This window comes from Perognathus longimembris, chromosome 12 (genome assembly GCF_023159225.1).
Source record: "Perognathus longimembris pacificus isolate PPM17 chromosome 12, ASM2315922v1, whole genome shotgun sequence".
Taxonomy (NCBI): Eukaryota; Metazoa; Chordata; class Mammalia; order Rodentia; family Heteromyidae; genus Perognathus; species Perognathus longimembris.
In genome coordinates, this window is record NC_063172.1 from 66,493,864 (window position 1) to 66,520,713 (window position 26,850).

The 26,850-nt window shown below is 37.1% G+C and overlaps 1 protein-coding gene across 1 annotated transcript in view; it reads right to left on the reverse strand.

The window, feature by feature from the left end:
* The window catches only part of Arfgef1 (ADP ribosylation factor guanine nucleotide exchange factor 1), a 106,006-nt gene that overhangs the window by 65,742 nt on the left and 13,414 nt on the right, over positions 1 to 26,850 (reverse strand). Inside the window, exons 2-9 of the mRNA XM_048358702.1 lie at positions 17,451 to 17,481; positions 16,549 to 16,705; positions 14,845 to 14,991; positions 13,048 to 13,227; positions 12,507 to 12,783; positions 9,445 to 9,555; positions 2,623 to 2,798; positions 1,674 to 1,807 (exon numbers count right to left, since the gene is read on the reverse strand). Of these exons, the coding sequence (XP_048214659.1) occupies positions 1,674 to 1,807; positions 2,623 to 2,798; positions 9,445 to 9,555; positions 12,507 to 12,783; positions 13,048 to 13,227; positions 14,845 to 14,991; positions 16,549 to 16,705; positions 17,451 to 17,481 (1,213 nt within the window). The remainder of the gene's footprint in view (positions 1 to 1,673; positions 1,808 to 2,622; positions 2,799 to 9,444; positions 9,556 to 12,506; positions 12,784 to 13,047; positions 13,228 to 14,844; positions 14,992 to 16,548; positions 16,706 to 17,450; positions 17,482 to 26,850) is intronic.

Sequence of the window (26,850 nt, forward strand, 5' to 3'; positions counted from 1 at the left end):
TGCTGAGTGGCAACTCCGTACAACTACTTAAAAATAATTTAAGTAGTAAAAAAATAAACTTAAATTAAAAATACATATACTTCAATTTTTTATCCTTTCCTTCTCCAATCTTCCAAGTGCTCTACTTGAACCATGCCTTAGTCTTTGCTTTTAGTTGTTTTCCCAGTGGATCTTGCACTTCTATCTGGTAGGCCTCAAACAGGTATTTGTCTCCCAAGTAGTTAGAATTAAAACATGTACCACAAGCCTGGCTTTTCTCGAAGGAATTTTTTTTCTCCAGAAACTTCTAAAACTGTCAAGCTGCAATATATTCTGCTACACTGTAAGCAAGTCATTCTTAAAACTCTTAACATCAACTGCAAGCAGAAATTACCTGCACTTTAATCATGTGAAAAATCTGACCATTTATGACTTAAAAAAAAAGGTACTTTCCTAGAATTTAAACTAATATAGTTGATGGGAATTAGACAAGTCACTCCTTTCTCAAAAGAATTTCCTCTTGTCAGGTTCTGGAAGCTCATGCCTATAATCCTAGCTACTCAGGTTGGAAGTCAGTCAGGGCTTAGTCTGTGAAACTTGTATCTCCAATTTACTATCAAAAAAGCCTCAAGTGGAGCTGTGGTTCAAGTAGTAGAGTGTTAACCCTGAGCAAAACACTCGGTGACACCACCTAAGCCCTGTGCATGTGCGTGCACACACACACACACACACACACACACACACACACACAGAGGACTTCCTCTCTATTAAGGACTCATGCAAAGGCAGTTATCAGACACTGTCTTTCATTATGACTTTTAAGAAGCCTAGCATGATGCTTGGGAAAAGCTACATTGACTTCTAAGTTACAACATGGCAGTAAGAATTTATTCATAAAATATTTACTGAGTACCTAGTATGCACTAGGTACTTTTCGATATTGAAACCCTGCCCTTTGTGAAATAGTGCAAGGTGGCTTTAAAAACTTAGATTTTTTTTTTGCAATGTATTTTTGCTGTTATTATAAAGGTGATGTACAGAGAGGTTACAGTTACATAATTCAGGTAATGAGTTCATTTCCTTTGAACAGTGCTACCCCTTCCCTTGCTCTCTGTTTTTCCCTCCCATCCCCACCCATAAGTTATATAATTCATTTTCAAAATAGTGTCAAGTGAGTATCCCTGATATATTTGTTTACGCTTTGTCCTATCCTTTGTGACCCCTGCCCCTTACCCTGCCAAAGATAGATAAGCTGACAAACAGCAATGAAGGGAAAAAAAAATTTTGTTTCCATTTCTTGGGAGCTCTTTTCAATAAGTATCATTCTATCTGGTATTTTTTATTTTCTTAATTAATTTATTTTTTGGCCAGTCCTGGGCCTTGGACTCAGGGCCTGAGCACCGTCCCTGGCTTCTTTTTGCTCAAGGCTAGCACTCTGCCACTTGAGCCACAGCGCCCCTTCTGGCTTTTTCTATATATGTGGTGCTGGGGAATCGAACCCAGGGCTTCATGTATACCAGGCAAGCACTTTACCACTAGGCCATATTCCCAGCCCTAGCCAATATTTTTTAAAGTAAAATATCCCCCCCCTAAAAAAATTTTAAGTTTCCACTGGACAAGAACAACCACAATCATAATGGTAAATTTCAAGCTTTAAAACCCCTATTCATCCAATAAAACAGCTAATGACTTACTTTGGATCTGGTGGTCCATCTGACAGTGGTTTCATTGACAGTTTACACAATGACCTGAATACTAGAAAGGCATCCTTTTGTAAAATGTGGGAAAACTTAGCACCAGGTGAAGGTCCTGAAGAATTTCCAGATTCCTAAACAATATAATACATCATGAAAACAAAGACAAGTACCAAGATAAAATATTTCAGCCTTCCAAACTATTTCATTCATTTCGGTTCACCAGCAAGTGGGTAATCCCATCTAAGCTAGATAAGGAATTAAACACATTGCTTTTCTTTGATATGCTGTTCTTATACACAACAATAAATGTAAAAACATTCTCTTAAAATACTTTCTTTTCCATCACTATTTACTGACAAATAACTAGGCACATTGTGCCCTAAGAAAAATACCCAAAGGCTTTACTTTTTACTGTTACTTGGTGTTTTTTTTATTGTTGCTTTATTCTATTTTTTATTTACTCTGAGTAGACATAAGGCAGTTGTAGAGCTAGAACAATGTTTAAAAGTCAAAAGTAAACTGTTAAGAAGGGCAAGATAATCTACTGCTGAATAAAGAAATGATTTACAGTAGAGGAAGGTTCAGAAAAGTTTGTTACTATTATGAATGATTTCTTTTTCTCTATGAACAAAGCCTAGATTGCTAAAATATTTCTTACCCAATCATACTGCAACTGTTCTGTGAATACGTAAAAAGAATTTTTTAATATAATTTCAGTGGGAGGTAGGGAGATACTGTCACAGATAACACATAGCTTAAGAGTTAGAAAAATGTGTCAGGCTATAGAGGAAATAAACTGCTCTAATTGACATCATGAGGAAAAAAAATTAACCCAAGCTTTCTATTTCCTCAGACTGAAATCAGCCAGTATCTTTAACTGGGAAGATTTATTCCAAGTTTTTGGTAGACTACAAATTTGTTTTCCTCTCCCTAACCCCATTTATACCTGAGTATCATTGGAAGAGACAGACAATCTGTCATCGGGTAAGGATGGTGTATATGCAACAGAAATCGGTGTTCCTGGTATTCCATTTGCTTGAATATTCTCACTGTCACTACCATCCTCCACAGTTCCAATGTTGCCATCTGTACTTGTATTTATAGTAGTTCCTTCTCCCATATCTAAAATGGTAAGAATAAAAACATGCACATCTAACCAAAGCTGCTTTAAAAAGCCTAGAGTATGTAAAACCAAACAGTGGCAGAAGAACAAAGTGGAGCAAAATATACATTGGCACTATTTGAAGATTACCATATTTACTATTAAGGAAATAAGCATTTGGAATGTTTCCAAATATAATCCTTACATTGTCTGGTAATAAACACACTCAGCTGATGAAATGTTACTACTGACATGCCAAAGCAGAAGCTTACTTTTTAATTTATATTAACATTTAATGAACTGGATTCCGATAAACACTAATACCTTAATATGCTAACAGAAATTCCTTGAAACTTTTGGAAATGCAGGGAAAGATCTTTCCTAAAACGATGGAAGCATTTTTAAATTGTTATTATTATATCCTTTAAGTTGCTTATATGTATATATAAGTTTTCCAAAGGAAGTATATCCTATGCAGTACTGCCCAGATTTTTTGTTTACCACAAGTCCTTCCCTTTTTAGAATACCTAGTCTTTGAAACATCAAATAAAAAGTTTTCATTATATCACTGAGTAATCTTATTTGTAACTAATATAAACTAACAAGTAACTTCTAGAAGAAGTGAGATAATACAAGAAACATCAAATTTCAAAACTATCCAATATATACTGTAAATTAGTTCAACAAAGGTCAAGAACAAGGTATAATATATGCCCAGGGCAGCAATCGAGTACCTATCCACAAAGAAATTGCCTCTTTCATGCTATCAATTGAAAGAACCTATAAGCTAGTTTGAAGGAAACAAACTAAACTATAAAAACATTCTGGAATATGAAAGATTTGTGCTTCTATATGTCTTCCATTTAACTCAAGTTATTCACCTTTCCCTCAATTCCTTCATAAGAAACAGAAAAATAAAATTTACAAGAAACCACTCAAGTACATATAAAGGATAAGTAAGTAGTGGCTATTATTAATTTTGTTATTAATTGATAACATTTCTTCAACTTCTAAGTAACTCAAGCAATAGAAAAGGCATAGAAGGGGGCTGGGGATATAGCCTAGTGGCAAGAGTGCCTGCCTCGGATACACGAGGCCCTAGGTTCGATTCCCCAGCACCACATATACAGAAAACGGCCAGAAGCGGCGCTGTGGCTCAAGTGGCAGAGTGCTAGCCTTGAGCGGGAAGAAGCCAGGGACTGTGCTCAGGCCCTGAGTCCAAGGCCCAGGACTGGCCAAAAAAAAAAAAAAAAAAGAAAGAAAAAGAAAAGGCGTAGAAGCTCTGGTTTCTCTATGTCAAAATTGCTTTTTGCTCCTTCAACTGGAACGTTCTTCAGTGGATTAGGCTGGATAATTCCAAAGTATATTTTGCAATTAACAAGCATTACATGAAAAAGATCATCAATATAGACCGAGTGCTGGTGGCTCCATCTCTAATCCTAGCTGCTCAGGGAACAGATCTGATGATCGTAGTTCAAATTCAGCCCACACAGAAAAGTCTTATGAGCATCTTGTCTCCAACTAACCAGCAAAAAAAGCCAGAAGTAGAGCTGTGGCTCTACTGATAAGAGCACCAGCTTTCAGGGAAAAAGCCAAGTGAGAGTGCAAAGTACTGAATTCAAGCCAGGCTTATGTTAAGAACTGGAAACAAAAAAATACAAGTGTGTAAGTTTGAAAACTAGGATAGCAGCATAGATGCTATGAGGGCATCTCAGGAATTGGCTAGGCCTTACCCACTACAGGCTCAAGTTTATAAAGGGAGTAAATTTATTTGAAAAACTTTGCCTTAGGAAGAGAATTCTGGAAGCCCTACTGGCAGATGCCGTCTAGGAAAATGTTTTCCCAGACTCAGCCCTCCAGGTACTTAGAAGGCATTACTGCCACAGTCTGAAGGTACCTGGCTAATGCCCAAGCTGGTACTGGTGCTGTCCATGAGATGCTGGTTTTCAGGCATGCAGAATTCACCCAGGAGGCTTTCAAGGGAAAGCGTGGGAGGCCAGGCAATGTGCAAGGTTCGCTGCCCTGCAGGCAGCATTAAGCTGTGAAACCGAAACAAAAGCTGCAATGGACATTCCAGGAAGTGAGATATTAAGAATGTGGAAAGTCACAGGTAGCAAGAAAAGGCACCGGGAGAGGTCATGTGAGCTACAACGGACAAGAATGTAAATGTGGAGTTGCCTAATCCCTGGGAATATCATGTTTTCCCACAAAATGCCGCAGAGAGGGTAAATATGGAGCTACAGAATTTGATGTGTTCTGCTGAGGCTCCATCTTTCTTGGTCTTATCCCCTTCCTCTCTGTGGTCTCATTCCTGCCTTTGGAATTTCCAATGCTGTTGGAACTGTTTCTTCTGCTTGTTTTGGAGGTACTAGGTCTGAGCTTAGTACTGTATCTCACATTCATTAGGCAGATATTTTACCACTTCAGGAACGTCCTCACATTTTAGGTTGTTTTTAAGATAAGGTCTCACTTTCTTAAAAAAATTATGACCCTACCTAGGAGCTCCCACAACATTGGAATGACAGGCTTGTACCATTAGACCCAGCTTGTTTTGGGGCGGGGGGGTCTCACTAATGTTTTGCATGGGCTGGCCTTAAACTACTGTTTTCTTGATCTCCACCTCCCAAGTAGCTAAGACTATAGATGTGAGCCGCCGCACCTGGCACAATTTTGGAACTGTAAAGATTTTAGGCATCCAACAGATGGACTATATACATGTTGCATTGTGAGATAGGCATGAGTCTTTGGGAATCAGAAATTACCCCAAAGGTCTGGTACGCAGCTGGGAATGTATTTGGAAAGGGGCTACAATCTTCAGTTGGTGGAGTCTGGTTGAAGGAAGGTGGTCACGAAGGGCATGTTGTTGCAAAACATCTTATCCTTAGCAACTCCAATCTCTACTTCCTATCCATTATGAGGTGAGCTGCTCTGTTCTATAACTTAGTCCCCATCATAATGGTCTCTCTTGCTACAGTTCTGGTGCAATGGAGGCAAGTGACTATGGACTGAAACTTCTTTGAGTCAAAATAAATCTTTCCTCCCTTTAAGTTGAGTTTTCAGGTACTTGTCAGTGACACAAGGTTGACTAAGACAACTCCTATCTATAGCATTTACCTTGACATCTCTTAGTTGTTTCCATTACATTATTCAGTAAGCGTCAAATTCAGTAGGCTAAAAATAAATGTTACTTTTCCCAAGTAAATATTCTTCCTCAAATAACTTCTTCAACATCACTTAATTGTACTAACAGTTCCATCAACAGGTAAATAACCAACTCAGGGTCAAAACCTGGGATATCACCTACAAAGAAATGAAGCAAACACAGCAGGTCTGATATTGCCTATCCTTTAAAAAGCATTCTTTTGGGCTTAAACTCTGGGCCTCTCAGCACGCTATCCCTGAGCTTTGTGTTCAAGGCTAGTGCTCCACCACTGAGCCACAGTGCCACTTCCAGCTTTTAGGAAAGAATCTCATGGACGTTGCTGCAGGGGTTGGAATGTGATATCAAATAACAAACTTCAGCTCTTAGCCTCTTAAATAACTAGGAGTATAGGCCTACTTTTAATTTTGGCATCTGGCTGGTACTTATGACCCTATATTTTGGAGATTTCCCACCAGAACCAATTAAAGTATGTGTTTCAGCTACTGAGGTGAAAAAACAAAACAAAACAAAAAACTGCTGAGCAAGTTCGTTTTTTTTTTTCTCATGAGGATTTCAAATTTTGATATGCTAAGCAGAGGGTGCCTAGGTGACTACTCTCCCAAAAATATCGGTCTTGAAGGTTTTTCATATGTTTCTTGAGTAGTGACATTACTTTTTTAATTTCGCTCAATAAAGAGGACTCCCAAAAGTATGCACCAGGTTCCTCCACAATCTGTTCCACATACCTTTTCCCACTGACGATTTTGCTCTGTACCTTTTCGCTATGATAATAGGATTATAATTGTAGCTAGGAGCTTTCTCAGTGAATTGACAAGTCTCGTGATAATCTTGAAGGCCTCTGACACAATTATTTCCTCTTTACCCAATTCAAACAGTTACAAAGTCTTCTTTATCTATCTATGGGCTCAATTATCATTCATGGTTTTTCCATTTTCACGATTAATGTGCTATTCAGACTTCAGATTATTGTTCTAGTCTCCCACAGAACTTTTTCTTAGAAGACTTAGTTTCCTAATGCATAGCTGTAATAATTCCATTTTTCAATTCCAAAATCTCTAATTCAGTCTAGAGTTAGGTCCAACATCCTAATTCACACTTCACTGCTGGTTAGCCTCAAACTTCTATACCCTTTTATATTGTATATCTATCACATCACATACACAGCACTTCAGTCCTTGGGGATACTGGAAATATTTAATCTAATCTTTTCCCCTCCAGATTCCTGCTATGTAGTTTCCAGCATATGAAAATACCTCTCTTTCATACTTGCATGAATTCACAGACTTCTGTCACATCCGTTACCTCATCACTTTGGCCAAATTTTAACAGGATTTTAACTACTTATTGCTAATGGAACTTATTACTTTATTAGTCTATGTATATATGGTTCCATATTTGCTCCAGAATAAGTACATCTTAATTTCTGTGTACAAGCGATTGTACACATTCTGAAAGTCTTTGCTAGATAAGAATATGAATGATGAAAAAGATGAGAAAGCAATCAGATATATATTTGCATCTGGAGTTGTATCAAGCAAAGAAATGTTTTAAATGGGAATTAATGTACCTAAAATAGCAAGATTCTTACTCAAGATCCACACTGTACATCCAATCCTACCTCTAAAGGTATATGTAGCAAGAGACTATGATTACTCCTATGCAGGGATTGTGAGCTGAAGATGCTCTGTGTATTGGTTTCAAATAACCTTCACTATCATAAAGCTATTGATGAACAAGAGTGGGACCATGTATGGTGGCTCATAACTGTAATCTTAGCTACGTGGGGAGGTGGGGGTGGGGAGGATCAAGGTTCCCAGTCTCATAGACAAAGAGTTCTCAAGACCCAATCTCAGCAGAAAAAGATGAGTGTTATGGCACCCACCTGTGACTCCAACTGTAGGGGAAGTGTAAATAGGAAGATCAAGAGCCTGGCTGGCTTGGACATAAAACGCTAGACGTTATTTAAAAATTACCTAAAGGAAAGCCAGGACCTATGGCTCGCGCCTGTATTCGTAGCTAACTCAGGAGGCTAAGAGCTAAGGATCATGGTTCAAAGTCAGACCAGGCAGGAAAGTCTTCTGTGAGACTATTATCTCCAATTAACCACCAAAAAGCTTGAAGCAGAGCTGTGGCTCAAACAGTAGAGAACTAGCCTTGAACAAAAAAAAGCTCAGGACAGTGCCCAGGCCCTGAGTCCAAGTCCCAGAAGTGGCCCTGTCCTAAAAAAATACCAAAAGGAAAAGGGATGAGAACATGGTTCAAGTGGTAGAGTTCCTGCCTAGCAGATACAAGACCCTGTGTTCAAACCCCAGCACTGGCAAAAAAAAAAAAAAAAATACACACACGTGAAAATTCCTAGCAAACTTAAAAACATATTTATAACACAATTCATTAGCAAAGTACTGACCTTAACGTCAACTACGAGTTGGTATCTAATAAGTTATAAGAAATCATGCTTTTCTCCAATGCTCTAACAGATATAAAATACTCAAAAGCAAAATAAGTTATGTATTTTTATAAAATATAACAAACATTTTCATAACATTAAAAATATACACTACCCTTTAATGACTCCCTCAAAAAAGGGACAGTGGAATCAACCTTTTGTAAGTGGGACAAGGAAGAGCAAGTTTTTATAAAAACATATAACTGAAGCTGGAGAAAAACAGAGGGACAGTAATTTCTCCTCCCTTATCTATGCTTTGCTTTCTGTTTTAGTTGGCAACTAATAACTACAGTTTGAAAATGGGAAATTCCAGAAATAAAACATTCCTAACTTCTTAGGTAGTTAGGTGCTGTCCATGTAGCGTGATGAAATGTCTTGCCAGCTCACTGCCCCTAGCCCTACCCGGTTCCGTGCCAGCCCTTTGTCTGGTGTCGCCACTGCACACACTCTCTTCACACTCTGCAATTGCCTCCGCTACCAGAGACGCAATCTCCCAACTCTTTAGATCCCAAGGCACAAAAGTAGAGGCTGGCAGTTTGTATGCTCTTAACCGAAGCATAAATTGATTCCTTTTAAGATGGTAAAAAGCATTACACTTAATAGCGTTAAAAAAAAAAACACACCAAAAACCAAAACCATATGCCAAGATTACTAATACTAAGATCGATGATAAGCACGAATTTGGAAACTGGGAAAAAGAAATTCAGGCTAGTTTTGTTACCGTATGTCAAAATGCCAATGTTATGGCAATAATACATGTTGTTGAGTGCTTTAGTGAAGGTGGAGAGAGCTTTAAATCTTTTACATATGTATAGTAAAAGCACAGCATACATAGGGCTGGGTATGACCTGGAGGTTTTAGGATTCCCTGGTGGAGTCTTAGTATCCCTTAGAGGATCACTCTATTTTTATAACACACACACTCTCGCTCTCTAATTTGATTAAAAAAAAAAAAAAGAGCTGAATACTTTTATCCTTTTGGTTGCACGTGTGATAGTTTTCCATGGTCAGAATCCCAGAAAATAGAATAAACTAATTTCAAATAAAGTACATAATACCTCCAACAACGATGTTTACCATTTCTTCTACAATGCTTTGTACAATATCTTGTGGCTTTTCTTCACAGTCATGATTTACTCCGTCATACAATACATCATTTTTAGACAATGCTTTAAGAGAAAAAGTATGAGAGAACACTGTTTTATTTTTGAAAACTTTCAGTGAAAATGTAAAATATTCCCCCCAAAAGGAAGAAAAAAATACCTCTAATCAATTACACAACAGACAACTAGTCCTGGAGGTGGGTTTCCAGTGGTACAGTGTCCAGCTATGAGCAAAAAGTCTTAGGGACACCACGAGGTCCTGAGTTCAAACACCAGTACAAAAATAAACAAAAATACACTAACCAAGCCAAAACAAATATTTTTCAGGTATTCTTCAGTATTTTTCAACTTACATAAGTTTTCAAGTCAATTTTAACAATGATCCATTTGATAAGCTATTAAATGGTCATTCAGCTTAGTTGAATTTTCTATATTATTTTTGAATCCAACTTTTAAAAGAAACATTTATATTTAATAAAATACTTCTATACTACACCTTATGAAATAACCTACTGAGTGAAGTTAAAGCACATTTTAGTTACTAAAAAATCAACACTGCATTTTTCTGTGCTGAGGTCACTAAAGAGGCAATAAAAAGGCCATTTAGGTCTCCACTACTGTTTTTCTATTTCTTCCCCAGAATCTATATTTGCAATGTAAAATGCCAGGTATTCTAACTCACAACTGAAATCCTAGCTATTCAGAAAGCTGAGATCAAGAGAACTGTGGTTCCAGCTAGCCAGGCACAATGACTGACACGTGCCAGTCATTCTATCTGCTTTATCAGCAGGAGGATAGCAGTCCAGGCTGGCTTGGGCAAGAAAATAAAATAAAATAAAATCAGACCTTATTCGATAAATATCAGAAAAAGAGCTAGCGGCACCACTCAAATGGTAGAGTTCAAGCTCCAATACCACCAAAAAATATTTCTAAGAAGGCAATAGGTTTCTCAATTTTACACATAACAAACAAAACAGGCATCCGCACATCACAACTTCTGAGCACCCTCAGGAAACTGACAGAGCTTACAATAATGTTTTGTTTTGTTTTGTTTTTGGCAGTCCTGAGGCCTCTTAGTGTTCAAGACTAATACTCTACCACTTGAGCCACAGCCCCACTTCTGGCTTTTTTTGTTTATGTGGTACTGAGAAATCGAACCCAGGGCTTCATGCATGCTAGGCAAGCACTCTACCACTGAGCCACATTCCCAGCCCACAATAATGTATCTACAGATAAAAACCAAGACTTTTACTGGGGGTTTTCAAAGTAGAAATTAGGATGTTTTTAGATTTGGGACCTTGTCCTGGGAACCAATGGCATCGGATTGTACATTAGCCAGTAGCAATTGTTTCCACTACTCTCTTTTCCTACTCCTATAAAGGACCACCAATTATTTTACTTATTTTTATTATCTTTAAGTAGTTTTACAAAGGAGTTGCCATTTAACAAAGCAGTTTATAGATAGAATGCATTTTTACTTTTCTTCTGAGCAGTCTCTTAGGTAATTAGCCCATTTAGTACTTGAGTTGTTGGTTCTCTGAGAATATTATTTTTCAAGTTCTATGTATATTCAGGATATCAGGCCTTTGTCTGAAATATAACTGGTAAAAATCTTCCTTTCTTTTTAGATTTTTGGCTATGTTCTTTGCTGTGCACAACTTACAAGTTTGATGTAATTCTATCAAGTTTTTCATTTGTTGTGCTTTTGGATCTTTACTCAGAATGTTTCTACCTGTGCCAAGGAGCCCTAATGTTTCCCCTACTCCTTTGTGTAATAGTTTCATGGCTTCAAGTCTTACACTGAGGTCTTTGATCCATTTTATGAAGCTAGTATTACACTCATCTCAAAACCAGATAGGGACTCATGAAGAAAAGGTCCACTATTTGTAACGCTAATTTCCCCAGTGTTCCTAATCTACTGTCTGCCACAAAATAATGAATGTTACAAAGAAAACCCTGGTTAAATAAGCTTGTCATATTAGTAGACTTATTTAACAAAACAAGCAAGTAAAAACATTTAGATTCTTCTGTGTAATAGATACATAAAAGGCCTTGAAAGGTAATTTTCGTGTGTGTGTGTGTGTGTGTGTGTGTGTGTGTGTGTGTACACTGAGGCTTAAACTCAGCTGTGGTGCTGTCCCTTACCTTTTCCGTCCAAGGCTGATGCTATATCACACATCTACTTTTGAGCCACACATCCACTTTTGGCTTTTTGCTCATTCATTGAAGGTAAGAATCCCAGACTTTCTTGCCCTTGCTGGCTTTGAACTATAAACCTCAGAGGTCCTCCTGAGTAGCTAGGATTATAGGCATGAGTCACCCTTTTTAAGCTTTTTATTTCTGTGCTCTAGTTGGCTAAATTACTATGCAGAGTACTATCTAAAAATCACGTAAAAAATAACTAGTGAGTTAAAATTGTCATACATATTAACTGACATAGAATGATAGTAACTAGCAAAAACCTTTGTTACAAAGAATGATTAGAGAATCTACCTGTCCACGGGCACATGGCTAGTAGGTGACACATGTGCACTGAAGCACAGAACATGCACTGAGTGTTCTCAAGAAAACCTTTTTTTGGCCAGGAGTTTGGCCTAGTGGTAGAGTGCTCGCCTAGCATGCACAGAGCCCTGAGTTCAATTCCCTGGTACCACATACACACAAAAAGCTGGAAGTGGCACTGTGGCTCAAGTGGCAGAGTGCTAGCCTTGAGCAAAAAGAAGCCAGGCACAGTGCTCAGGCCATGAGTTCAAGCACCAGGACTGACCAAAAAAAAAAATAAAAAATCTTATCTTCTCCCAAGAAGTCTATTGTATACTATACTAGCACTGAGATGGTACTATGTGCACCATATTGTTAATAGAGCTTCTGTGAGTGAAATTAGCTTTCACTTCGAGAATGAGAAGGTCACAATACGTTTGATATCCACTAGAGCATATGATTCTTTCCACATGTTGTCATCAAACACTCTCCTTCCCTTTAGCACACATACACCCCAACTCCCTTGCCAGGATTACTTTCAGCTGCCGTTGCCTGATCAGCTTCGGTCTGCTCATTCTCTGCACTGGAAATATCAGATCCATTTTCAGGCTCTGTGTCATCCTGAAGACTTTTATCCACATCATTTGTATGGGGGTCAAGGTCCCCTTCATGTTCTTGGGATATATGGTCAACAGTGTGAGGTGGCAAATATCTAAGTTGAGGTGATTCAGGCTCATGATGGCTTATTGGAGACTGTAACAGATGATGATGCTGCCGATGTCTTTCTTTCTCCATCTGTTTGGCCTCTTGCAACTGGAAATAAACAATTTCTACTATTACTACAATAAGTAGTTCAAAAGCTAGAAGGATAAGGTTTCATCCAATTAGAAGTCTATCTTATATAGAAGATAGCACCTTGCATCTAGAATTGCATCTAGGCTTCATGTAAACAAAAAAAATTAATTCATAAAGACTTCCATCAGTATCTTTCACTTATTTTACACTTCTATCCAAAATCAAAGGCTTTCTAAACTTGATGCTTGCAGTGTTCTATATAACCTTTTTAAAAATACTTACTGCTTGGTTTTCCATACGTGCAAAGATAACATTGAGCATCTGAGTAAGAGTAGCTTTGGCCGTTGTCTGATTGATGAGATTTTTGCTTGCTAGATAGATATTGTAACATGTTCTCACAGCCTGCAGCACAGTTCCTTCATGGATTTCTATGTGTTGCGATGTCACTGCAGTGAGTAAAGCCTTTGAAAACAAGTTTCACAACAAAAATAGACGAGTATTGTCAATATTACTGACATTAGAATCACAGTTTCCAGAAACAATGACCACATTCAGGAAGTACATACAATTTCTGCCTGCTCTGAGTATGTTAAATCTGAAAATTCTTAAAATATTTAATAATTTCCTCGTTCTGTAAGTAATTTCTACATAATCCTCTTCACTCCAGACCACCAATTAACTAATGTCCAACCAAACTATGTAATAAGATATAGTCAAAAAATGTCAAACTCACTATAAATATTATTTATTAAAATACATAGCATTTACACTGTCAGTTGAACATAAAACATGTTTCATGTGTTTTATCTGTTCTATTAGATTATCACCTTTGGAGAATAACTGCTGTATCTTTATCTCACCTTCAATTTTTTTCTTAATTGTTTTTAATGACTGACCTCAGTAGGCTATTATTATAATGAAACACATATATAAACTTTAAAACAAAACATTTAAAATACTCCTAAATGAATCTTCCAATAAAACTGGACAAGTTTATGTGAATTTCCACACCTTGGGCACTTGGAATTTCTCTAGTGCATACCTTCCTATTATCCTCTTTATGCTGCACAGTGCTATTAGAGTTAGAATTAATGAGTACATATCTAATTCATATATTTTAATTAAACCCTAAACGCCATAAAACAAGACAAAACCATTGGACAGTTTTTAGAACATGCTTTGTGAAACAAATACATCAATGGAATGGAAAGGCTCAGAGGGATTATTTTCACACATGAAGAAACATTTTTACGTGTAAATAATTTTAGTATTAAAATTATATTGATTGTTTTTTTTTGTTTTTTTTTTCCAGTCCTGGGCCTTGGACTCAGGGCATGACCACTGTCCCTGGCCTCTTTTTGCTCAAGGCTAGCACTCTGCCACTTGAGCCACAGCACCACTTCTGGCCGTTTTCTATATATGTGGTGCTGGGGAATCAAACCCAGGGCCTCATGTATACAAGGCAAGCACTCTTGCCACTAGGCCATATCCCCAGCCTAAAATTATATTGCTATATAAGCACAGTACCATAATAGTAACATTAAAAACTACACTTGCCGGAGTTCAACTACCCAGGCTCATTATAGCACAAACCTGAAACAGTATTCAGTGGATGGTCTCATGGAATCATGAAAGCGCACAGACAATTAGCATACATGTTAATCCATGGGTTGAGAAGACAGGCTATGAGGGGCCAAACAGGACTGAAAACAATTAGTAGACTTTAAGGATCTCACTCTAAACTTGAAGAATGGACTATGTATGAAAATCTCACCAGCAACTGAAAACCTCTGCAAGATCCTAGGGACCCAATGCCTAATTAGGACCTTCAAAAGAAGACAGTGAGGAATACAGTTTTATTCTAAGCTGAATGCTTAGCATTCAGCACAAAAGTTCATTATAAGGGGTCAAAAAGCACCAAACTAGACTGTTATAACTGTGATGCGTATAATCATCTTGCCTAATATTTTTAAGTTGGAAGGCTTCTTCTGATTCTAAAAAGTATTATTTGCATACACACACAGATACGTGCATATATATATATAGTACTAAATAAATTTACATTATATAATGAATTACCTTTATTATCTGTAACTGAACTCCTTCATCTGTTTGAGGTCCTTGAAAACAGCCACATATTGTTTCAATAATTCTATCAATTAATTTTTTGCCTGGTGTTGTACTGTCTGGAGCACTGCCAGTCAAGTGCCCATAAGCAATAAGTTTCTGAAATAAACAAAATGAAGGTCTCAATTAAACTAACTATGCTCCTTGTATACTATGGAAAATAAATTAAAATATCTGAGAATATAGTAAAATTTTTATATAAAAATATCAAGTTATAACCAAAGGTATAGCCAAGTGCCATAAAAGTTTATTTTATTATCAACACAAGAAATTACTTACATTTGAATAACTACAAAAAGAAAAACAATGACTACAAGTCAACACTGATTAGACAGTGCTTTGAAAAAGCCAAATCTTAAGAACTTCTCTCTGATGGGTTAAAACAGCTAACTGCTTTCTATCTAAACAGGTTTAATTGATACTGTTTTGGTGAAAACTATTTTAATACTTTTAATGACATCAAACCACTTTCCAATTAGATCAGTTGAGTTGAAGAAAACTGTTTCCACAAACTGGCTTCAAGAAATCATAAATTTATTCATTCATCATTACCATTATGGCCTAGAAGACACTGTATGTTAGGATTCTAATTTTCTAGGGAAAACAAGTTCAGAAATCAGATGCACTTATCTTTATCTACCTTAAGGACAGACTATATGATCTCTTCTTAGCCACCGAGTTGACAGCTGAATGTGACTATATATATAATCCCCAATGACAACACCTGAGCATAAAAGTTACAAAATATCTAAGAAGGAGAGAGGATTGTGTGCATGTGTGTGTGTATACATTATGAATGCAAAACAGGAAGAAAGAATCCAGTAAATATCCTGTCACAAGTGAAACAGTGTAGCTGTCAATATTAAATCTGTCAATATTAAATTGTTGCTTTCCAGGCTGGGAACTTTTTATCTGTCAACAGCCCTCTTGATACTTACAATATCATTGTGGGACCTACAAAATTACCAACACAGGCAGATAGGCCAAGAGCAGCTGACAAGAAGCACTATCTGACATTCCCATCCCTGCTTTGTATAAAATAGCAAGCATTTAGCACATTTTCCAAATGATGATATACGTAAAGCTAGCAGATTGAAGTACTATTGTTCTAGCTAGTTGTACTGGTGCAAACCTAGCTACTGAAGACACCAAAGCTAGGGGATTGCTTGAATTCAGCAGTTCAAGACTAGCTTGTGCAACCTATCAAGACCCATCTGAAAAAAACAAAAAAGAACAAGAACAACAAAAATCCTATAACACCACAGATCTTATATGTCATGGGTAGAAAAAGATCAACATTTTCATTATTGAAAATGAAAGAAGACTTTGGTTTTTGCTAAAGTAATGGCTGTTGCCATTAAACCAGAAGTACTTTTCTGTAACTATTGCCTATTTTGAATATAACCAACTACTTAATATCTTATCGCTAAAAAAAATTCTTTTTAATTTAATTTTTTGTGTGGTCATGGGGCTTGAACTCTGGGCCTGGAAGCTGTACCTGAGCTCTTTAGCTCAAGGCTAGCACTCTACCACTTGAGCCACAGTGCCACTTCCAAAGAATATTTGAAACTTTTGCTCAAATGACAGAAATCATCAACTGTTAGTAATTTAGAAACACATTTTTAAAAAAACCTTTAGATACCTTTTAATACACACCTGCAAACAATCTAAAGACGTACTAACTATTCGGGGACATCTGGACTGGCATGCCAACTCAAAGGGTAAGAAGTACTTGTCTGCTTCAATAAAATTTGTCTTTGATTTCACTGGTGGAAGGGTGCTTGATCCAACTTTAGCATCTCCATGGGGAGGACTAAGTGAAAAATAAGAGTCTGATTTTAGAAATTCATTTATGTTTCCATAATAAATTCATATAGAAGCAGAATTTAGCAAAGTTCCTAAATAAGAAAAGAGTGTGATTAGAGTCTTACATTTATTTTATTGATAATAAACTCATATAGAAACAGAATCACAATCTAAAAGGAACCTTGTGAAACCAGTCCTCTAACTTCCCATAGTGCAGGAAGAAACCAAAGCCTGGAGAAAAATCAGTGACTTGCTACAAGGTCAAAAAGTAGTGACAGAACTGTTACTAAACAGGATTCCTGTTTAATATTTTCCCAAAGGCCTCATGACCTATTCTGTAAATAACTTACTTGCACCTACCTGCTGTATTGTAATACCTAAAAAGCAATGAACTTTCTACAAACCCTTCAGCTAAACTATACTTCTCAATTACTTTCAGTCTGTTGTAAAGAGGCTAACAAGATTAAAAGAAACACCCTAGTCATTTTTTCTAAATATAAACCAAAATATTTAAGAAAAGATAAAGTATGCATCACAGTATTTCAGAAATACTTCCCTATACTAACATCAGAGTTTTGTATTTCTAACTCTGGCTTACAATTCTATTCCTGAAAACTCTTTGAAAATGATTTCACTATAAATATCATAGGCAAAATCTGTCACTCTAAAAATATAGATGTTTGTATTATTACTTTGGCAAAAACTGACAAGTTTGCAAATTATTTTTACTAAAGAAAAGAAATCCCACAAACCTCTGCTTTTCAGTTTCAGCTTTTATTTCATCTGGTGGAGGAAAGAAAAAAAGAAGCACATATTAGAAAATTTCACAACAGAAAGATCATTAAATAACTTGATTACAGTCTTTGTAAACACATTTGATATTTCTGAAACGTTAGGAAGACTGTGAATTCAAAGGGAAATTAAATGCTAACGGTCTGTTTCACTTAAATGTATTAATTTACACAAATATTGTATGTTTATTCAAAGAATGGATATTAACAGACTTAAAATTGCAAAGCATTCCATTTTCTCAGATCAACTGCCTTTTCATCAGGTAACTACATTAACTCAAGGCAGTAGTAACACACTAGTACAGATGTCACATGGAAATCACACAATATACAGCATATTTGGGCAAGGAAAAAAACCAACAACAACTTTTAAGGCACCAGACTTGTGCATCTGAGAGATTATCAGCCCAGAACTATAACTTCTTGAATAGGTATGCACTTGATATTTAATCACCTTTTTCTATTTAAGGCTATACAAGGTACTGTAAAATATACATGCCCAGTTTAATGAGAAATGTTCCCTTTTGATATAGATATTCTAGGGGATTTGGTAAATCAGATAAATCGTACTTAAATGGTGAAGACTGTTTCACTAAGTAAACCTACTTGAAATTGAAAAGCATATGCCAAGCACATGCTGTATTTGGTATACACTAATTTTACACAGACCATTACATTGCACATGTAAATATCTTAATATTTAAATCTTACAGCACCCCTGTGAGGCATGCACTATCAAGATTTCTTTTAAATATTAGAAAACAGGTAGAGAGGTAGAATAATTTGTCTATGGGCTATGTGGTTAGAGTATCTGGCTAATCAGGTTTCAAATTAGACACCCCAATTTATTAACTAGCATAATACACTGCAGCATCTAAGACTACCAAGAAAAATGTGGACATCACAAGCAACTATAGGCCTATAAATTTAATTACTATCACAACTACCATTTTAGTATTTTCCAGGTACCAGACTCTTTAGTAAGCCCTTTATAAAGCACTATTATCACATTATCTTCCAGTATAACTTATTAATAAAGTATGCTTAACATTCATTACCTACTATATGTCAGACACCTGATGTTCAGTAGTTTAGTCTAATTTTCTTTGAACCAAAGCCCTTTCTACTTTGACAATGGTAGGAGTAAAGGAAGAACAGTACAAAAAGTATTATCTGGAGCTATTTAAAAACTGCCCAATAAAGGTTTATAATACCTAATGCTTAAAATCTGTGTCAGACATTAAAATCAACAGTACTAACAAAAATAATTTAACTGACTTAAAAAGATGTATAGAGCTATCAATATGGCTCGAGTGGTACAGCATTTGTCTGGCAACCTTGAGGATATATACGTACATACATATGGGGGCAAGGGGAAAAGTGCAGTTCAGCTGACGTAATGTTTCTTTTGGTGGTTCTGGGGTTCGAACCCAGGGCCTCAGGCTTGCAGAGCAGGCACTCTACCCTTTGAGCTATGACCGCAATTCTTTGTAGTTTGCTTTTGTGATAGGATCTCATGTTTTACCCAGCTGGTCTGGAACTTCAATCCTCATGACTACACTCCCACTCATATCTGGGATTACAGATGTGCATTACCCATGTCTGGCTTAGTTGTTGAGAAGTGAGTTGTCTTGCTAACTTTTGCTCCTGCTGGCCTCAAACCACAACCATCTCAAGAAGCAATGATTATGGGAGTGTGCCACCACAGCATTTGTCATTAAATAATTATGTGACCATGAGTACAACCTTCACTTTAACTACTAGATGGTTCCAACGATTGCTTACAACACATGGGAAGACAACAGTTTACCACCTGTTTTTTTTTGGTATGGTCCACAAGTTTGGTAATAGTTTTCATAGCTATACTTTTGCAACTGACTAGGCCATACTAAGCCTACAGATTAAGAAAGTCTAATGATAAAGTCATACAATCTGTATTTTAACAAGCTTTGAGGAGATTCTAACAAACTAACACATTTAACAATTATTGCTACAAAGTGTTTTTAAAAAGGAGAGGTGGATTTTACTCGCTACATCCACATTCATTTATATCTAACAGTAGCTTGAGTCTATGCTAGAAAGCAATTCCTTTTTCATTTTTTGGAGGCAGTGATTAAAACCTCATGCACGTTACCAGTGAACCACAAACCCAGCCACTCATTTAATTAACATATATTGAATGTATGGTAATACAGTCTTCAAGGAAACTATCTATTTTAATAAATTAGAGCTTGAAAACAATGTACTTCAGGTTGACCTTCAATAACAGAACAAAAAACTAAGCTGTCAATTATTAAAGAAAAGCCAAGACAAATGAAAGCATCACATTAAGAATACACTCAAAATAAAAATCAAAAGATCCTTGTGAAATTCAGTACTTCAGTATAGTACTGAAATTCTTTCAGGTATTATTTCCTTTCTAGGTATTAATTCCCCTATATCTTTCAAAACTGTTCTATGTGTGTGTGCATGCACGCGCGCGTGCAAATCCTGGGACTTGAACTTAGGGGTTGGGTGCTGTGCTGAGACTTCTTTTTGCAGAAGGATTCACATTTATTGGTTCAAATACAGCACCTAACCCTTGCTAAACATGCCTTTCACGCTGACTGGTCACGTTTCCACAGGGCGTCAGTTCGCAGGATAGGCCCCACCTCTCCGCAGCCGGCAGGTGTGAGAGGTGGCAGAGGGCCTGACCTGCCTGCAGCACTGGCTGACTGCCGCTCAGTCACGCAGGGCAGGCGGCCACTGGCCCATTGGGAATAAGGGACATCCAGCTGCTAGACTGTGAAGGACTGTGGGGGGAGGTGGCAAGGCTTAGGTAGCAGGTGCTGCCTGAGCTGTGCTCGGAGCACAGGAGGTGGTGGATCCTCCCTTGCTGGGCACGGGGGAGGGCTCCCCAGACATTGCAATGCGGCCAGGAGCCCCTATGGCAGGCTGGGACAGCAACACAGACAAAGATGCCAAGGTCAGGTCAGGTGGGACTTCTTTCCCCACAGAAACATGGAAACCACTGGGGAACTACACAATTCTTTCCCTACGGGATTCCTCAGAGAGCAATTGACCGGGATATCCCTCACCCATGAGGTCTTTTTTTGTTTGTTTGTTTGTTTTATTCCCCATGAAGATTTGACCACTGAGCCACAGCTCCACTTCCAGCTTTTTGGCAGTTAATTGGATAAGAGTCTCTATCACTTCCCTGCCTGGGCTGGCTGTGATCTATGATTCTCACATCTCAGCCCCCTTAGTAGCTAAGAACAAGTGTGAGCCACTGGCACCTGGCAATTTTCATTTACATATGTTATATATTATATATTATGTATATAATATATAATAATATAGCCTGAGAGAAATACAACCACTGTTTTATGTATGGTAGATTAAAACAAAATGGAGCATTGTTAATTGATGTAAAAAGAATAGTCAAAGTATTTTGAAATACAATTTTAATCTTTTCAAATACTCAATAAATTGAAGCCAGTCAACACTGTCGATAAGGTGTGTAACTCAAAGAATGATGTTTAAAAAACAGAGCAAGGCTGGGAATATGGCCTAGTGGTAGAGTGCTTGCCTCATATACATGAAGCCCTGGGTTCAATTCCCTAGCACCACATATACAGAAAACAGCCAGAAGTGGCGCTGTGGTTCAAGCATCAGTGTGAACAAAAGGAAGCCAGGGACAGTGCTCAGGCCCTGAGTTCAAGCCCAGGACTGGCAAAAAAACAAAAAACAAAAACAAAAACAAAAAACCCTCCCCCCCAAAAAAAAAAACAGAGCATACGGTAGTTATACTTGACCTCATAAATATATTGAATATTCCTTAGTAATATTTTTACTGCTAACTTCATTTAGCAGCTTTTCTTTCCCCACTGACAATGCAAATACAAACTTCAACACAATACCTACCTATCATTTAAACATTATGATTAATTTCTATTTAACTCTTGACACAATTTTGTCTTACATATAGTAGTTTACAGAATAGCAACTGCTACTCGGGGCCAAGAAATCTGAGGAAAGACCTCAAAGTCAAAATACAGACTCTTAATAAACACAACAGAACTCACACATTCCAAGTAGTCTCCTTCAAAGCATTAACGGTGAGTCTATGCATCAATTATAATAATACTAGAATTCTAAACTTTTTGTGGAATTTTTAGTTCTGTGCCTCTTTCCTACTTTTAAATGAATGACCTCAGAAGGAAAATTCTCTAGAAAAAAATCATATTAATTAATCACCAATTAATCCCAAGTGGCTTAGACCAAATCTAAAGTTGGTAAGGGACTATAAAATGGAAAGTTTTTCAATCCTGTATTTCTGGGAATCATTTTGAATTACATGTCACTCTTCATACTCTTCCAGGACAGTACCTTGCTATAATCCCACCAAGAGACGGAGTCTAATTCCCCTCTCCTTGGATCTGGGCTATCCTTAAATAATTTAATAACCAACAGAATGCAGGGAAACTGATAGAGGACAAATGCCAAGGTTGGGTCAGAAAAGGCCAAGTAGTTCTTGCCTTATTTTCTAGGGAGGCTGACTCCAGACACTCTTCCCCTCCTTCAGAATCTAAAGGCTCTGCTGAGAGAAGCTTAAGACACTTGGAGACTGACTATGAGACGAAAGAGGTTCAGTCACTACTCTTAGCTGGGCCCAGTTTTTGGTCATCATAGCACAATCCTTGAGCCAACAAGTGAGTGAAAAAGATTCCAGAAGAACCCATACTTCCAGGTTATTTGAGTTTTCCCAGCTGAGGTTCCAGACACTGTGAGGCAATAACATGTTCCACAAATCTAAAATCCTAACACAAAGTCTAATAAGTAGACAGAGAATACAGAGCATAATAAATTGGTTACTATGTTATACATGAGTCTTTAGGAAGCACAGAAAGGACTGCCAAGAACATGGTAAATTCCATTAATATGGTCTGAAGATATGAATAAGGAAATGAGATGTTAACAAGTATAGCTCCCTACAAAATACATCTATTTTTTTTTAAATCTCCTAATCTAACATCTTTGTAAGACACTCCTTAACTACCTTCTAGGATCTGGAAATCTAGAGTTGATCTGTCCAAGTCTGACTCCTCCCCTCAAGATGACACCTTCCAGGTGAAATATTCCACAACAAGCTTTAGCTTTCCACTAGGCCCCAACTCTCTCTCTCACCTCTCCTGCTTATGTGTGCCTCCAGAACCAAGGGTGTATTGTTATAAAGCACTTACTTACAGAAGCACTGTGACGATTTGCTTATCCTTGATTCTGAGCTTTTCTTGAGTGCAAGGTGTATTTATTAGCATACATTATTTATTCATGTGGTACAATGAATTTTTATGTGTTTACAGTATGATCAAATCAAACTGACACATATTTTATATACTAATTTTATGAGCTTTGTATTATTTTTAGTGAAAACATTTAAAACCTACCTAATAAATTTGAAATGTATGCAATTATTTTAGGCACAACAGCTAATATGCTAAGTACTTATGATTGAATGAATGAATCAATGTGTTACAAATACACTGATAATCTTAAGGAAGGATATTTTGTTATTAGTGACAACATGGCTAAATAAGGAGGACATTATGCTAAATGAAATAAGACAAGCACAGAAAAATAACTACTGCAAGATCTCATTTATATGTGGAATCTAGAAAAGGACCATGGAAACAAGGATATAATGGTAGTTAAAGAGTCTGGGAAAAGGCAAAATGTTGATTAAAGGGCATAAAGAGTCAGGGAAAGAAATAAGCTTTAGTGATCTACTAACCAAAATAGAAGGTGTTTTTATTTTTGCTTTCCTAGCACTTAGCACAGTGTCAGTCACATAGTAAACAGGCATTTGTTACTCTGTAGAGAACAAGAGATGGGAAAAAAATTAAAACTTCCTTTTCTCTGCTATTTCTTTCTCCTTTTTTTCTTATGCCTTTCCTACTTGTGTTTCTTACCTCTAACATCAGTAGTAGAAAATGTTATCTTCAAAGTCCTGTCTTTAATTTATTCAAAGCCTAGCCACTTAGATGTTTGTTTTAATTGGTTAGGAAAACAAGTTACAAAACCTATGTGACATGGAGAAAAAAAATGCCTTTGTTCAGAGTCCTAAATTCAGGGATACTACTTTTAAACAAAATGTGAATGATTTTAACCCACAGTTTTCAAACACAAAGTACTGCCAAAGGCCAAGAATTGTGGCTCATGTCTGTAATTTTAGCAGACTCTGAAACAACAGCAGTTCAAGGCCAGTCCAAGGAAAAAGTTAATGGGAAGGAACTCAATCTCCCAAGTTGAGTATGGCGGAACATACCTGTGCTGTAGATATGAGGAGTGAGGCCTAAAGTAGGCCCACATGTCAGACCCTACTAGAAAAACAACTACAGCAAAATAGGCTGAGCGCATGGTGGGGAGTGTGGTTCTAATGTTGAGTGTCTGCGTAGCAAGCAAAAGGCCCTAGGTTAAAACTCTAGTACACAAAACACTTGTTTACTGCAACCCACAAGAATATATGTTTTACACTGGATCACAGAACATACCTGACATGTTAAAATTTTAGTCATTACTTGAGATATAGTCTCATGTTGGAAAGACGTGTTTTAAATGCTCATTAGAAAATGAGCATTTTCTATTAAAAACAAAATCGACTATACAACAGTGGTTTTGTAACTACTAATACAAAATATATTAGCACTAAACACAATTCCATAAATTCAAGATGCCAAATGAACAAAAACAAAATAGATATCAAAGAAAAAGCATGCCAAAACACATCATAAGCAGAGTTGAGAAAAACAGACAATGAGAAGAAATCTTGAAAATTAGTACGAAGAAAGGACACATTATCTGTGGAGAAATAATTAGTAGTGGATTTCAAAACATTAACAGAGGACATTTGGGGTAAGTGGCACATTTCCAAGACCTAAAAGAAATGTTAACCAGCTATATATGTACAGATGCTTTTTTTTTTTTAATGAAAAATCCTACCACAAGTAAAATTTTCCATTCATCTGTGTAACTCAAGAATTTCTATCCAAAGCTTCTAACAAATCAATAAAAAAAACCAACAACAGCAACTAACAGGAGAAATGACTATATATAATTTTAGGGTTTAAAGTTACAATATTCAAAGCAATGTGGTATGAAAGACTAAAACACACACACAGGCCAATGGAACAGAGCTACCAGACGCTGACCCACAATACAAATGATTGTGTGTTTTTTGTTTTTTTTTTTTTAAGCAGACTGATTTTTGACAAAGGGGTAAAGGCAAGCAGATGGAGAAAGGATAATCTCTTAAATAACCAGTAGTGAGGGGCTGGGGATATGACCTAGTGGCTAGCGTGCCTGCCTCGTATTCATGAGGCCCTGGGTTCAATTCCCCAGCACCACATATACAGAAAATGGCCAGAAGTGGCGCTGTGGCTCAAGTGGCAGAGTGCTAGCCTTGAGCAAAAAGAAGCCAGGGACAGTGCTCAGGCCTTGAGTCCAAGCCCCAGGACTGGCCAAAAAAAACAAAACAAACAAACAAAAAAAAAAAACAGTAGTGAGAGTAGACATTTCTATGCAAAATATAAAAGTCCAGAAACATGATATAAAAAGCTAACTCAAGTAGATCATAGGGGTAGACAAAAGGTGAAAAATCTATTAAATTTTTAGTGAAAAACAAGAGAAATTCTGTGAACTGGAATGGGCCGAGTCCTTAGAGCTATACAAGAAAATGGTCCGCAGCTGGGGAGTGGTGGCTCACACCTGTAATCCTGTCTACTCAGGAGGCTGAGAGCTGAGGACTGCAGTTAGAGGCAGTCCTGGGCAGGAAAGTCCATGAGACTCTTATCTCTAATTACCCACCACAAAGCCAGTCAGGCTCAGGTGATAGGTACTAGCCTTAAACAAAAAGGCTCAAGGAACAAGCACCCAAGCCCTCAATTCAAGCACAAGAAAAGAAAAGAAAAGAAAAAAAAGTAGACGTTCCTAAGATTTAAACCTTTTGTCCATTTGACTACCTTTTGGCTACCAAGAAAATAAAAGGTAAACTACAGAAAACATTTGCAAATGGTTTATAACTAGATTGCATACTTTAAAATTCCTAAAACTTAATTAAAAAAACAACCAAACTTAGAAATGGTCAAAAGGTCAGAAATTCCCCAAAGACAATAAACACAGGGTGCCTAACAGCATTAAAAAACATGTTCAGGCAGGGAAGGTGGCTTGGTTGTAGAGTGCTTGCCTGGCATGCATGAAGCCCCGGGTTCAATTCCTCAGCACCACATACACAGAAAAAGCCAGAAGTGCTGTGGCTCAAGTGGTAGAGTGGTAACCTTAAGCCAAAGAAGCTCAGGGGCAAAGCCCAGGCCCTGAGTTCAAGCCTAGGACTGGTATAGATAAATAAATAAAATGCTCAACATTAGCCATTAAAGAAAGGAAAAATTTAAATCATACAAACACACACATATCTATTAAAATACTCAAAATCTAAAAATCAAAAGATGCTGATACTATGGAGAATTAATTGGTGAGGATAAGGAGCAGAGTGAAACTCACATACACTGCTGGTGGGAATGTAAACGGTACATGACCTCTTTGAGAAAATGGCTTGGAAGTTTCTTATAAAGTTAAACGTTATACTTACCATATGACCCAGCAATCCCACTTCTGGGTACCTATCCTAGAGAAATAAAAACTTAAGTTCGTGTAAAAATCTGCACATCAACTTTTACAGCAACTCTCATCTTACTCCCCCAAACTGGAAACAATTCAAATGTCCTTCAATGAGTGATAGATCAACAAACGATACTACATCCATGTAATGGAATTATTATGGAAAAATTAAAAGCACACACTACTACACTGTATTGGTAAATACAATGAGTGATTCTCAAAAGCATTCTCAATAAGAGAGGCCAGACTCAAAACCTTATGCACTATGATTCCACATATATAAAATTATTAAAATGACAACACTATAGTGATAGAGAACATACATAAGTGATTTCTCGTGTGTGTGTGTGTGTGTGTGTGTGTGTGTGTAGAGCTGGAATTACAAAGAGATGACACAAAGTAATCTTTTATAGTGCTAGAACTGCATTTTAATAATAGCAAAGATTACACAAACCTTCATGCATATTAAAATGAATGAAACTGTACATTACACACAAAAAGTCATTTTTACTGTATGTTCACATAAAAAACAAAGACGCCAGAGACCATACCCAGACTAAGTGAGCCAGAATCTTCAATTCTGCAATTAGGGCAGGGTTCTTATTTTGTGTGTGTGAGGACCAAACTTGTATTTGTTAAGGAAGTGTTTGTCCACTGGGTTAAATATGCAACCCGTTTTTGTTGTTTTGGTCAGTCACGGGCACGCCAC